Raw genomic sequence first — 13,874 nt, 5'->3', positions numbered from 1 at the left:
TTATGGGCAGCTAAGATGGGACGGCTCCCCGCAGGCGGAGCAGGCCTCAGGGCAGTATGAGAAGGAATGGTGGGTGCAGTGCCGCGCAGGAAATAACAGGCTGAGGCGGTGTGTGAAGTCATCCGGGTCTTTACTCACTTTCAGATGAACCTTCAGCCGCAAAGCTTCTCTCTGCTACACACGGCGTACTGCGGCCACCGGGAAGGGGGTCCAGCACTTCCCAGATAGATCAGGAGCACCTGTCGAGAGAGACCCCTCTGGTGTGTGTTCCTCTCCTTGGTAAGTTCTCCCACTAAGTCTTCTCCTGACTGTGTGTGCTACGAACGTGGTGTAAGGCCGGGTCCCACTGGATAAACGCAGTGTAAGAGATACAGGTGGCGTAGGCTGCTCCGTCTGTATCCCCCTGGGATCAACTAAGCCTCCGGGCTTTTCTGACTGAGACGTGAAGTAACAAAGTCAGATATCGGGGGCCGGTCACCCCTCTTGCAGCAGAAATCCCTCTGACTAGGCCAGAGTAAAGAATACAGGTGGCGACTCCGCTCCGTCCGTATCCCCCTGGGATCCTTTTGTCTGTGGAGCCTATCTCCCCCGCTCCCCTCCAAGGCCTTCTTAGGTCAGGACCCTGACCAGGTAGAAACAGTGGTTAACTCTGACCCGCTCCTCATCTCAAGGCCAGAGAACGAGGACCGTGTATCTTCAGTCAGCTGCAGAGTTTTGCTGGACCCTGGCAGAAGACCACAATCAAAGACCTTGAAGTAAAAATGGCCATAGATTAAATATGAATCTATAAGAGTTTCCTAAAAGTATGTCCTCCACCCTCACCCACTACATGGTTCCCCCTATCTTTGGTTCCCCCTATCTCCTCTATCCCGGCCCGGGGCAGCACCCTGGTGCATTTAGGCCCCCTTCAGGACAGGAGTGGTGTAGTGTTGAGTGGTAAAGTGGGGTCCTGAGAGATGCTCCATCCTTACCTGGAAGAGGAGATACCACACCTCTAACTGAGGTGCAGTACCCCTGTGGCGACTGAACCCTCAGGGGCGCCACAAAGCCTTCACGGTGACACTCCATAGACTTACATTTTAAAAGCAACTTCGGCCTTGCACATAAACCCTAGTGTGATCTGGCAAGTCGCCATTGCAAATTTTGTCCCAGAAGAGGACTGGAGTAGCGCTGGAAACTGGGGAAAATAGCGATCGGTAAGAATATTATTGCACTTACACTATACTACATACACATGTACACTGATTTAGGCAATAAAAAGATTCATGGGACTGCTTCTTTAAAGTAACACAAATGAACAGCAATGTGTAGTGATGAAATATTTTTTTTAATTTCTGATTACTTTTCTTGTATAGTAATAAAATAGATATCTGGACCAAAAAATCTAACGAATGTCATGCTAGTGTCATGCGATTTTCATGAGAGGACAATACGTTTTTTCATACCTATCATCCCTATGACATCCGTATGCAATGCAATTTTTTTTCTCTGTAACTATTATTCTACAATTATTAACAGGACCATTTACAGTGTTCTATGTTACTGAATGGTAATGTATCCATAAAAATCAGATGGTATACGGATGGTCTGTATGCCGTCCGTTTTTTTCTCGCACCCATTGACTTGCATTGGTGAGTCTCGTCCGAGATACGCAGCAATACTCAGCATGCTGCGATTTTTTTCTCAGTCCGATTTCAGCTGAGAAAATAATCGCAGATGAGCTGTAACCCATTGAATAACATTGGTCAGAGTGCAATCCGATTTTTTAACGGAATGCACTCGTCCGTTTTTCTCGCATAGGAGTATTAGCCCTTATACTTTTAATTCTCTATATTTGGTGTACAGGGAAATGGTATTTACCAAATAATTTCTAAACTTGTGGACTGAGGGTGCTTCTCCTTCATGTTGTTGAACAGGCTGAAGTCATCTTTATCTAGCTGCCATCCCATCATCCATATTGTGATGAGACTTGGCATGCGAGACACAAATCGGACAAACGAAGTAACTGTAGTGGCTTGACTCTTTATTGGGAGGGACTCCAGTCTCATCAAGTTCAGTAGCGTTAGTTCCGGCATGTTTCCAGCTGTTTCAAAAAAAGTTGTCCATCCAGATTCAGAGATCATGTAGTTGGATTGTAACTCAAGATCGTGCAGCCTTTTCAGAAAGCCATCTCTTGCCACTTTCCCTGTAAAATTACATACAGTTATGTAAACTTTTAAATAATGCATTTGTACTGTAGTCAAAGTATGTTGCTAATGGTATTACATACTGTAACAAAGCCACAAAAATACGGCCATGTTATAAATGATACTCCTGAAAGGGGTGTTCTCAAGTTTAAAAGATATCCTTTATCCATGGGATAACTTTCTGATCACTGGTGTGTGACTGATATGGCCCCCGACAGATCTCCAGAATCAGGATTCTGTAGAGCCCCAGCTGAATGGAGTGGAGGTTGATAATGCGCACTAATGGTCCATTCATTCTAATAGGAGCTTTGTGCTCAGTAGAGATGAGCGTTGTTCTACTCGAACTGTTCGCCAATCTCAAATTCGAGCTGTTTTGGGCGGTGTTCGAGCCGTTCGGCGAACACGAACAATTTGAGAAAAATTCGGCTGTTCGAGGTTATGTTCGATAACTGTTCGTGCACCAAAATCATAACTGGATTTTTTCTCAGTAATGATGAAAATTAATGTTAATACGCAGTTTGAGTGTACAGCGGGGTGGGGGGAGGGGCAGGGGATGGATCTCTGCAGGAACAATGAAGATCTCCATTTTTTTTTTCTCTTTCCCGCATTTACAGTGGGGAGGTGCAATCTGTCAGCCTATCAGCAGCGCACACACGGAGCGAAGTGCTTTTTTTCACACAAGCAAGGGCATGTGTCATTGGCAGTGTATGTCACATGTCCTTGCCCTATAAGACCAAGCCATTTTCCCCGTCGCCACCATTTTCTCACTGCTGCAGCTGCGTGTTAGACGGCACCGCTGTTGCTGTGTGCGCTATACCTTGTTAATTTCAAGCCAATTTTCGCACAAATCTACAGATAGCTTGGGAGTAGGGAATAGTTGTGATTGCAGTCCTTTTAAGGACTAGGTTACAGCATTTCCTACGACTTTTATCAGGCAGGTCTGTGCTCTTAAATAGATAGATTGTGGGAGTAAAGACTAATTGTAATTGGAGTCCTTTTCAGGACTAGGTTACATCAGTTCCTATCAGTTTTTGCCAGGCAGGTCCGTGCCAGTGCTGTGCAAGTTTTTTTCACAGCATTTGGCTGAATCTAGCAAAGCTAATCCTTTTTGGCCTATTGCAGAGTGTGTTAGTCAGTGGAGTAGCCTATCTGTGTTGCAAGATATACCACCTGTGTATAGAATACCAATTTTTTTACTGCACCTAGTGAAGTAAAATCTTTTGGGCATAGCATCATTCTATTAGTCCATCTATACAGACCTCCATCAGGTTGCAAATTGAATATAATTTTTTTCTGCATCTAGCTCTGAAAAAATATTGGGCTTCTAGCTGTGTGTGGGACTTGTTGTATTAGTCCATCTATACTGACCTCCATCAGGTTGCAAACTGCATATATTTTTTTCTTCATCTACCTCTGAAAAAATATTGGGCTTCTAGCTGTGTGTGGGACTTGTTCTATTAATCCATCTATACAGACCTCCATCAGGTTGCAAACTGAATATATTTTTTTCTGCATCTACCTCTGAAAAGATATTGGGCTTCTAGCTGTGTGTGGGACTTGTTCTATTAATCCATCTATACAGACCTCCATCAGGTTGCAAACTGAATATATTTTTTTCTGCATCTACCTCTGAAAAAATATTGGGCTTCTAGCTGTGTGTGGGACTTGTTGTATTAGTCCATCTATACTGACCTCCATCAGGTTGCAAACTGAATATATTTTTTTCTGCATCTACCTCTGAAAAAATATTGGGCTTCTAGCTGTGTGTGGGACTTGTTCTATTAATCCATCTATACAGACCACCATCAGGTTGCAAACTGAATATATTTTTTTCTCATCTACCTCTGAAAAAATATTGGGCTTCTAGCTGTGTGTGGGACTTGTTGTATTAGTCCATCTATACTGACCTCCATCAGGTTGCAAACTGAATATATTTTTTTCTGCATCTACCTCTGAAAAAATATTGGGCTTCTAGCTGTGTGTGGGACTTGTTCTATTAATCCATCTATACAGACCTCCATCAGGTTGCAAACTGAATATATTTTTTTCTGCATCTAGCTCTGAAAAAATATTTGGCCTTCTAGCAGTGTGTGGGACTTTCTCTATTAGTCCATCTATACTGACCTCCATCAGGTTGCAAATTGAATATAATTTTTTTCTGCATCTAACCCAGCCAATAGTTTTGGCCTAATACCACAGTTTGGCCACTCAGCTCTGCTCGGTTCCCATCCATTGTTTTTTTGTGCAAACAACTCCAGAGTTGTTAATTAGTTAACCACCAAAATGAGTGGAAAAAGGCCTGCTGCTGGTGGAAAGGGGAATAGGCGTGTTGGGAAGGGGAAAAAAGGTTGTGTCCGTGGGGTAGGTGTTAAAGCAACAGTAACATCTGCAGAAGAAAGACCATCTTCCAGCCAAACTAAAATGTCTACTTCTTTTAGCGGACAATGTGATAAGATCCCTTTCTTACGGCCACGCCAATCGCTACAAATTCCAGATGAGGCACAAAAACAGCAGGTGCTTCAACGGATATCAAGTGCTCCTTTAAGTGGGCTCTCCTCCACATCAACTTCAACATCACAAATACTCCAGTCCTCAAAGGTGTCACCCCAATCGCACTTGCTTCCTCACAGCTCCCAAATCTCCAGCTGCCCGTCTGAGTATGAGGTAGAACAGGTGGTTGAGTCTGCAGAGCTGTTTACTCATACTATAGCCTGGGAATCAGAGGTCGACTCCAGCGCTTCTGTGAATCCAGACGAGGAAATGATCTGCACTGATGCCCAGAATCTTTATGAGTCGGATCCAGGACCAGACGCAGAAGGTTCTGACCATAATGTAGACCCTCATTCCCAAACTGTAACTCCTGTTGGTGGAGACAATGAGGAAAACGATGATAAGACTCAAATACCTGATTGGAGCGACAACTTTAGTTTTTTGTCAGGGCAGGAACAGGTTGGCTCTGAGGACGACGGGTGTGATAACGCACAGGGTGATGATGATGGAGATCCCACTTACTGTCAACCCACAGTCAGCCAAGAGATGAGGTCAGCAGAGGAGGTGAAGGAAGATGCTAGTGACGACGAGGTCAGGTTGCGCCTTCCTGGACAGAGACGTAGTACTGGAAGCACGTCAACAACTGCATCCTCAAACACAACTCTGCCTCTCACCACAAGTCGTGGTGGCTCTTCAGGTCGCATGGGTGCTAAGCCTTGCATAGCCTGGGCATTTTCTCAGATCGATAAAGATGACCCAACTCGTGTTATCTGTAACATTTGTCAGCAAAAGCTAAGTAGAGGCCAAAAAATACATAGTTTGAGTACTTCATGCATGAACCGGCACATGGACATGAAGCATAAGTTGCAGTGGGAAGCTCAGTGTGCTACAATGCGGCCTAGCCGGCCGGGCCAACCACCGTCTGCCATATCTTGTGCATCCGCGGCCTCTTCATCCTCTGTGACTGGGGGGACAGCAGTCACACCTATTTTGGGGCGCAGACCTGCCACCTCTTTACCCGCAACAGCCAGCGTGATTGGCAGGTCATCATTTTCTTTGGAGGTGGTAACACCAGCTGGTGTTGAGCGCTGTCCGACATCGAGAGCACCACCTTTGGATCAAGGCAACCTAACATGTCCGCCTGCATCTTCCTCACAGACCGGCAGTTTGCCGGGGACACCCTTATCAACCCCGTCTAAGCACAATAGCCAGCCCTCGGTCCCTCAGATGTGGACAAGTAAAAGACCATTTCCTCCTAGCCATGAGAAAGCTAAGAGGTTGAATTTCACCATCTGCAAGTTCTTGGCTACAGAAATGCTGCCTTTCCGCCTGGTGGACACAGAGGATTTTCGAGACCTTATGTCCGTCGCAGTGCCCCAGTACCAGATGCCCAGTCGGCACTACTTCTCAAAGAAAGGTGTGCCTGCGCTCCACCAGCATGTCGCACACAACATCACCGCTTCTTTGAGAAACTCTGTGTGTGACAGGGTGCATTTCACCACAGACACTTGGACGAGTAGGCATGGACAGGGGCGTTACATGTCGCTGACTGGGCACTGGGTAACTATGGTGACAGCAGGACAAGGGGCTGCTGTCCAAGTCTTGCCATCCCCACGAGTTGTGCGTCAATCCTCTTTATGTCAAAGTTCCTCCACTGCTTCTGCCTCCTCAACCTCCTCTCGGTCTTCCACCTGCACCCAAAGCCTGTCTGGTCATGCCATAAGCTTTCTAACTGCGCAGAAGGGATCCTGCACACCTCCTTACTATGCTGGCAGTAGGGCTCAACGTCATCAGGCGGTTTTTACATTGAAATGTCTGGGAAATGTGAGTCACACAGCTGAGGAGTTGTGGTCAGCTCTGGAGAACCAATTTCATGAATGGTTGTCTCCACTGGACCTGAAACCAGGGAAGGCCGTGTGCGACAATGCTGCAAACCTGGGTGCGGCCCTTCGCCGGGGCAATGTCACACACGTGCCTTGTATGGCTCACGTGTTGAACCTGGTTGTCCAGCAATTTTTAGCCCACTATCCCAGACTAGATGGCCTTCTGCAGAGGGCACGGTCGCTGTGTGCTCACTTCCGCCGTTCGCATCCCGCAGCTCAGCGACTTACATCTCTACAGAAGTCGTTGGGCCTGCCACTTCATCGGCTAAAATGCGATGTGCCTACCCGGTGGAATTCAACTCTGCACATGTTGCAGCGACTGTGGCAGCACCGACAAGCCCTGGTGCAATACGTTCTGACGTATAGCCTGGGCCAACGAGATCCAGAGGTGGGGCAAATCACGCTGGAGGAGTGGTCTCAGATCAGGGACCTATGCACCCTTCTGCACAGTTTTGAAATGGCGACGAAGATGTTTAGTGCTGACGATGCCATTATCAGCATGACTATTCCGGTGATTTACATGCTGGAGCACATGTTAAACAGAATTCGGAGTCAGGTGGTAGCACAAGAGGAGGTGGAGGAAGTAGAGGAGGAGGAGTTGTATGCGGAAGGGCTAACATCTGCAAGGTCCAGACGGTCGGCAGCACCAAGGCGGCAGGCATGTGAGGGTGGGGGAGATGGTTTTACCAGGGCGCATGGTAGCAGCCAAACTAGTGAGGAAGGTGCAGGAGCCCAGGAAGAAGTGGAGGACGAACTGATGGAAGACTCATCAGATGAGGGAGACCTTGATCACATTTCTGTTGTGCGAGGTTGGGGGGAGAGGACAGAGGAAGGAAGCATGATTGTTACCTCGCCACCAACACAACAGGGACTTGGTGCTCCTGGATGCGCAACACACATGAGTGCCTTCTTGCTGCACTACCTGCAACATGACCCTCGAATTGTGAGAATTAGAAATAATCCTGACTACTGGGTTGCCACACTGTTAGATCCCCGGTACAAAAGTAAATTTGCAGAAATTATTCCTGCCATAGAAAGGGATGCACGCATGCAGGAGTATCAGCAGAGACTGTTGCAGAATCTTACATGTGCTTTTCCACAAAATACCAGTGGTGCACGTAGTGAATCTCACAGTTCCAACTTGCCAACCGTGGGACCGCCAAGTGTTCAGCACTCAAACCGTAACAGAACCACAGTATCTGCTGGTAACATCAATTTTGCGGAATCATTTCACCACTTTTTTAGCCCATCCTTTGCAACGCCACAGGAGACAAGAAGTCTGACACATAGTCAACGCCTAGAGACGATGGTACAGGAGTATCTCCAAGTAAACATTGAAGCCACGACTGTGTCACTGGACCCTTGCTCTTTTTGGGCTTCCAATCTGGATAAATGGCCGGAGCTAGCCACTTACGACTTGGAGATCTTGTCATGCCCCCAGCCAGCGTTCTGTCTGAACGTGTGTTCAGCGCTGCTGGTGGTGTGCTGACAGATAAGCGCACGCGGCTCTCCACTGATAATGTAGACAGACTCACGTTCATAAAGATGAACAAATCATGGATCCGAAACGACTTTTCTACCCCTGTGTCATCCTGGGGAGAGTAAAAGCTTGATGATTGGTTAAAATCACCCTACCAACCGTTTTAAGCTTTCAAATTACTAATCATGTTTATCTGTATCTTGGCTGGAAAATAATTTGGGCTTTGTAGCAGTGTGCAGCACTGATTCTATTAGGCCATCTATAATAAGCTCCACCAGATTTAAAATTACTAATCATGTTTATCTGTATCTTGACTGTAAAATAATTTGGGCTTTGTAGCAGTGTGCAGCACTGATCCTATTAGGCCATCTATACTAAAGCTTCAGATTTAAAATTAATAATAATTTTTAGCTGCATCTAGCCCGGAAAATAATTTTGGGGCTCCGAGATGCGCAAGACACATAAGTGCCTTCTTGCTGCACTACCTGCAGCATGACCCTCATATTGTCAGAATTCAAAGTAATCATGACTACTGGGTTGCCACACTCTTAGATCCCCCAAACTTTTCGATCAACCTTTTCATTTTAATAAAGACCAAAAAAATGGTCATTTTTGAAATTATAAGCATTAGCAGGTTGTTAGAAACTGAAATCAAACAGTTTTCAACTCAAAACTTTATTCTAGGTGATGTTACATTTTCACATAGGACCCCTTGTTCGAAAAGAGCTTCTGAACTCTCTCGTCCATTGAATTTGTCAGGTTTTGGATGGTTTCTGCTTCAATTGTTTTGCATGAGGACAGAATACCCTCCCAGAGCTGTTGCTTAGATGTGAACTGCCTCCCGCCATCATAGACACTCCTTTTAATGATGCTCCAAAGGTTCTGAATGGGGTAGAGGTCAGGGGAGCATGGGGGTCACACCATAAGTTTGTCCCCTTTTATGCCCATATCAGCCAGAGATGCAGATGTTTTATGTGCAGCATGAGATGGTGCATTATCATGCAGAAAAATGATCTTGCTGTGAAATACACGGTTCATCTTCTTGAACCATGGCAGGAAGTGCTGTTTGAGAAAATCCACATACATTATGGAGTTCATCTTTAGCGCCTTCAGGGATCCTAAAGGGGCCGACAATCTCTCTCCCCATGATTCCAGCCCAAAACATTACTCCACCTCCTCCTTGTTGGCGCTGTAGCCGTGTTTGCGTGGGGTGTCCATCAACCAGCCATCCTCCACTCCATCCATCTGGACCATCGAGCGCTGCACGGCACTCATCCATGAACAAAACAGTTTTGAAATCAGTCTTCATGTAATGTTTGGCCCACTGGAGCCGTTTCTGCTTGTGTGAAGTGGATAGAGGAGGTCGACAGGATGGCGTATGCACAGCTGCAAACCTCTGAAGGACCCTGCATCTTGTTGTTCGGGGGACGTTGGAGGCACAAGCAGCTTCAAAAACTTGTCTGCTGCTATGACAAGGCTTTTTTGCCGCTGCTCTTTCAACCTGACGTAATTGCCTGTAGGAAAGAGTCCTCAATTTGCCCTTATCAGCACGCACACGTGTGTACTGTGAATCAGCTACATACTTCTTGATTGCCAAGACACTTCATCCTGATCATCGCACAATGTTGATTGTAGTCATGCCTTGACCTAAACACTCCACAATTTGTTGCTTCTCAGCAGCCGACACATCCTTTTTCTTTCCCATTTTGGCAGAAAATGTAGGCTGCTTAATAATGTGAGACAGCCTTCATAAGTAGTCTTGCCTTTCATTGGACATACCTGCCAAACTAATTAGCACAGGTGTCTGCAATTGCTTACAGTGATATAAAGAGCCCTGACACACATCACCATCAATGAGTTTAACTGACAAACAAACAAATTCTTCCCTTATCACTCCTAAACACTTTTTGCATAATAATTTGGAACGCAGTGTACATGTGCTTTTCCACAAAACACCAGTGGTTCACGTAGTGAATCTTACAGTTCTAACTTGCCAACCGTGGTCTGTATGGAGTTGTTCAATAAAGGGCCCAAAATTAAGATAACATAGATGGGAGAGGTCTCTATGAATAGGAATTCCTAAGTATTTGATACCCTGTGAGGGCCAGGCAAAGGGAAAGTTGGACTGGATGGAATCCTATATGGATTTGGGGAGGGAGACATCGAGGGCCTCAGACTTCGCTGCATTGATTTTAAAATTTGACCATGTAACAAAGTGATCTATTTCAGCCATAACAGCATGGATGGATATATGTGATTGAGTGATATATACTAGGACATCATCAGCAAATAGAGAGCACTTGTACTCGGTGCCTCCCACCTCAATCCACCTAATATTGGGGTTATGGCGAATTGATGAGAGCAGGTGCTCCGTCACTAGGATGTATAAGAGAGGGGACAGAGAACATCCCTGCCTTGTCCCATTGGTGATTGTGAAAGGTGATGAAAATGTTCTGACGCGCCCCCTGGGCCTTGGGACACCCGGAGCCGGACCCTTTTTGGTGGATGCTGGTGGTTGTAGTCTCCGTGGCGGCAACCCGGTTCCGTGACTCAGGGCGGTCAAACCAGTGGCGGAACTATTTATGTGGTTTTGATGTTTAAATGTCCGACTACGCCACCCGTGGATTGCGGTCAGAGTGAACCGCCGCTCCAGGGCAGACCGCTGAGGCTGGTGTTGTGGGTGCAGCAGAGCGTAGCATAACTCCCCACGGGAGGAGTATAGCCTCAGGGCAGTGTATGCGGAGGATGGGGGTGATGGTGCAGGGCAGCAGCAGTAATGACACGGAGTCAGTGATGCAGTCCAGGGCCTTTACTCACAGTTCTTATTATCCAGACCACGTCTGCAGGTAACGGCTGCCCACGTCGTACTGTGCTCACCAGGTGAGGGGCTCAGACAACTCCCAGATAACTTTGGAGTGCTTCACAAGACCCCCTTTGTGTGTCCTTTGTCTGGCCTTTCTTACCAACCCTTCTGTCCGGCTGCCTCGGGCCTCCTCTTGGTAAACTTGGCGCCAGTTTCCCTGACCCTATGTGGTGCCTTCCTAGCGGGTGTAGCGAGGGGCTGCGCCACATAAAATGTCACAGCCTCCTGTTTCTAGCTGAGGGTCGTTTCCTGCCTCCACTAGTTTCGGGGACCGGTCTCCCCCTTTGGCCTGACCCCTCCATGCAGGTGGATTCGGGCGTGCGGTGGCGACTCGCCCGTCCGCACCCCTGAGATCCCTTCGTTCCTCGTTCCTGGAGCCTTCTCCGCTCCTCTTCCTTCCTTCTCCCTCTTCCAGGCCTGGGCCTCTGTTACTAGGCCCGCCTCCGGAGCAGAGCTCATGCAGAGCCCCTGCTCCCTGCCACTTCTGCTCAGACTTCTCTGCACTGAACTAAGATGGTGCCCACCTTTTATACTCCCTTCTCAATGCACCCAGGAACTGCTTCCTCCCTGCTCCTGCACTACAGGGTTCCCCTTCCTCAGTGTTCCCTCCCCCCACTCCAGCCAGGGACAGGGACTGTCGTGCCCATCTCAGGGGCATATTGGTCACCCTGCCCCACGGCAATGTGGTGTAATGCATGCAGGTGTCGGGTCCTGATCCACACTACATCCTTACCTGAGAGTGAGATATCACACCTCTGGGTGAGGTGCAATACCTCTGTAGCAACCGAGCCCTCAGGGTGCTACAGTTCCATTTATCTTCAGCCTAGGTGACGTATTGCGATACAGGGCCGTGATTTTGGCTATAAAAGGGTCCCCTAGACCCCTACCCCAAGCTTTTTAAGAGAATCATATATGGCGTGCCAGGAGACTCTATGGAATGCTTTCTCAGCATCCAACGAGAGTATCTAATTACAAATTTTTAACTGCATCTAGCCCAGGAAATACTTTGTGCCTAGTAGCAGTGTCTGCTAGTCAGCGGATTATCCCGGCTGTTAAGCAAGCTACACCACCTGTAGCTTGGACACTTCATTTTTTCAAAGGAAATGCTTCGGGACCACGGAATACTCAGTGAAGAGCATCAGGAGGCACCCCAAGGCATAGGGGCTCGGACTGGCAGTAGGATGCCTTGCGGTGGACAGCCGAGCTCGATCCTTATAAAAGCTTTTTAACTGCAGCAGCTTTAGTGGACGCTACTGGAGCTGGAATTACGCGGCTGCTGGCATGAGACTTGCCCTCCAATAGATCCTTGTAAATGGATTTAAAGTGTATTTATTCAAATTAGAGAGACAATTTAAATTAAAAAGCTTAGAGCTGCCTCCACCACAGGGGGGCTCGCTCGACCCACCAGCGGACAGGCACCAGTATTGGGAGAGGGGGGCTGGCCGTCAGGGTTCACCGCGGCTCTGGCACAAACCCGGCGACACGGAGGTGGCACGGGCAGGAGCGGACTGAACGTGTCGGCTTCTCACTTTTTGGATTTTAGAAGGGCATGACATGCCTATATCTGTGTCTCCCCCTCCTTTTACTCCTCCACCTCTTTTCTTTTCGCATGACTATATGTACTTGTCACCTTTCCATGTGTTAGTTGCGTCTTCTGAGCAGTTTGTCAGCTTTTGGACACCTTTGAAGGTGTTTTCTATGTGTTTCTATGTGTTTTTGTTTGCCTGCCATTGGTTTTAACGGTGTTCGAAGGTGTTCGACGAACAGTTCGACGAACAGTTCGGCGAACACACAGGTGTTCGACGAACCGAACCGAACTCGAACACTACGGGGGTGGCTCAACACTAGTGCTCAGCAATATACAGTGCAGAAGGAATGGAACATTAGTACGCATGATCGACCTCCACCCCATTCAGCCGAGGTTCTTCAGAGTCCTAACTTTCAGGATCGGTGGTGGCCACAGAAGTCAGACCCCCAAAGATCAGAAAGTTATCCCATGGATAAGGAATATCTTTTAAACTTGAGAACACCCCCTTAAGAGTGTTGTCTGGGCTAAATGTAATATTGCACGGTGGCTGGAATTCGCAAAAATAACAAAATGAATTGTACCTGCTGTCACCCATCAGGATCCTGCACAGGCCGCTCTATTGTGTGCGCTGGCACCAGGAGTGATGACGTCACAGATCTCTAGCCCAGGACCATTGTGTTCTGTAATAGGATGCAGCAGTCTGGTGTCTTGAGCAGAGTGCCATCAGAATAACACACTATGATGCATGGTTCAAGTCTCCTGACTGCTGCAGATTATTACAGATGCAGTGGTCCTGTGGCTACAGAGAACAGTGACGTCATCACTCCTGGTGCCAGCGCACACCACAGAGCGGCCTGTGCAGGATCCTGATGGGTGACAGCAGGTATCATTCATTTTTTGTTTATATCACTTTGGGCTTGTGCAGACTAATGTAATTTCGGTCCGAGCGCAATCTGTGAAAACATCGGATTGCACTCAGACAAATATTAATCTTTGGAGCACACGTCTGATTTTTTTGTCAGTCTGAGGAAAAATTATAGCAGCATACACAATTTGTCTCTGATCGGATGGCACTGCCCACTCATGTCTATGGGTCAGTGGAAAATATCAGACCGCATTTGAATGACATCTGATTTTTACAGACAGACTGAATTAAGAAGATGGAGATTTTTATTTTAAAATTCTTCACAACTGAGAAAAATGGATCTCAATCTAATTATACTTTGACCACACTCTAATTAGAGTCTGGCTAACATAATAGGGTCGATTTTCTCAGATTGACAACATATGGCCGCCTGCACCTGCCCTTTATGTTTGAGATTTTTCTTCTCATTTTTTTTTTTTTTTACATTTATTACTTTGGAGGTTTAATAGTAATAATAATAATCCTTTTATTTATATAGCGCCAACATATTCCGCAGCGCTTTACAATTCAGACAATTTA

At 47.0% G+C, this 13,874-nt stretch overlaps 1 protein-coding gene across 3 annotated transcripts in view; it reads right to left on the bottom strand.

The window, feature by feature from the left end:
- Nucleotides 1-1,378: 1,378 nt before the first annotated feature.
- LOC141265877 (baculoviral IAP repeat-containing protein 1-like) overlaps nucleotides 1,379-13,874 on the bottom strand; it is a 220,595-nt gene continuing 208,099 nt past the window's right edge. For all 3 annotated transcript variants that reach the window (XM_073679547.1, XM_073679538.1, XM_073679555.1), the window contains one exon: nucleotides 1,379-2,185. In XM_073679547.1, the coding sequence (XP_073535648.1) occupies nucleotides 1,857-2,185 (329 nt within the window). In that variant the 3' untranslated portion in view covers nucleotides 1,379-1,856. The remainder of the gene's footprint in view (nucleotides 2,186-13,874) is intronic.

Source organism: Phyllobates terribilis, unplaced genomic scaffold (assembly GCF_046119375.1).
Source record: "Phyllobates terribilis strain yellow unplaced genomic scaffold, ASM4611937v1 Scaffold_1__5_contigs__length_1240528914, whole genome shotgun sequence".
Lineage (NCBI taxonomy): Eukaryota > Metazoa > Chordata > Amphibia > Anura > Dendrobatidae > Phyllobates > Phyllobates terribilis.
The sequence above is the reverse complement of the archived record's forward strand: the minus strand, read 5'-3'. Positions and strand labels throughout refer to the sequence as shown.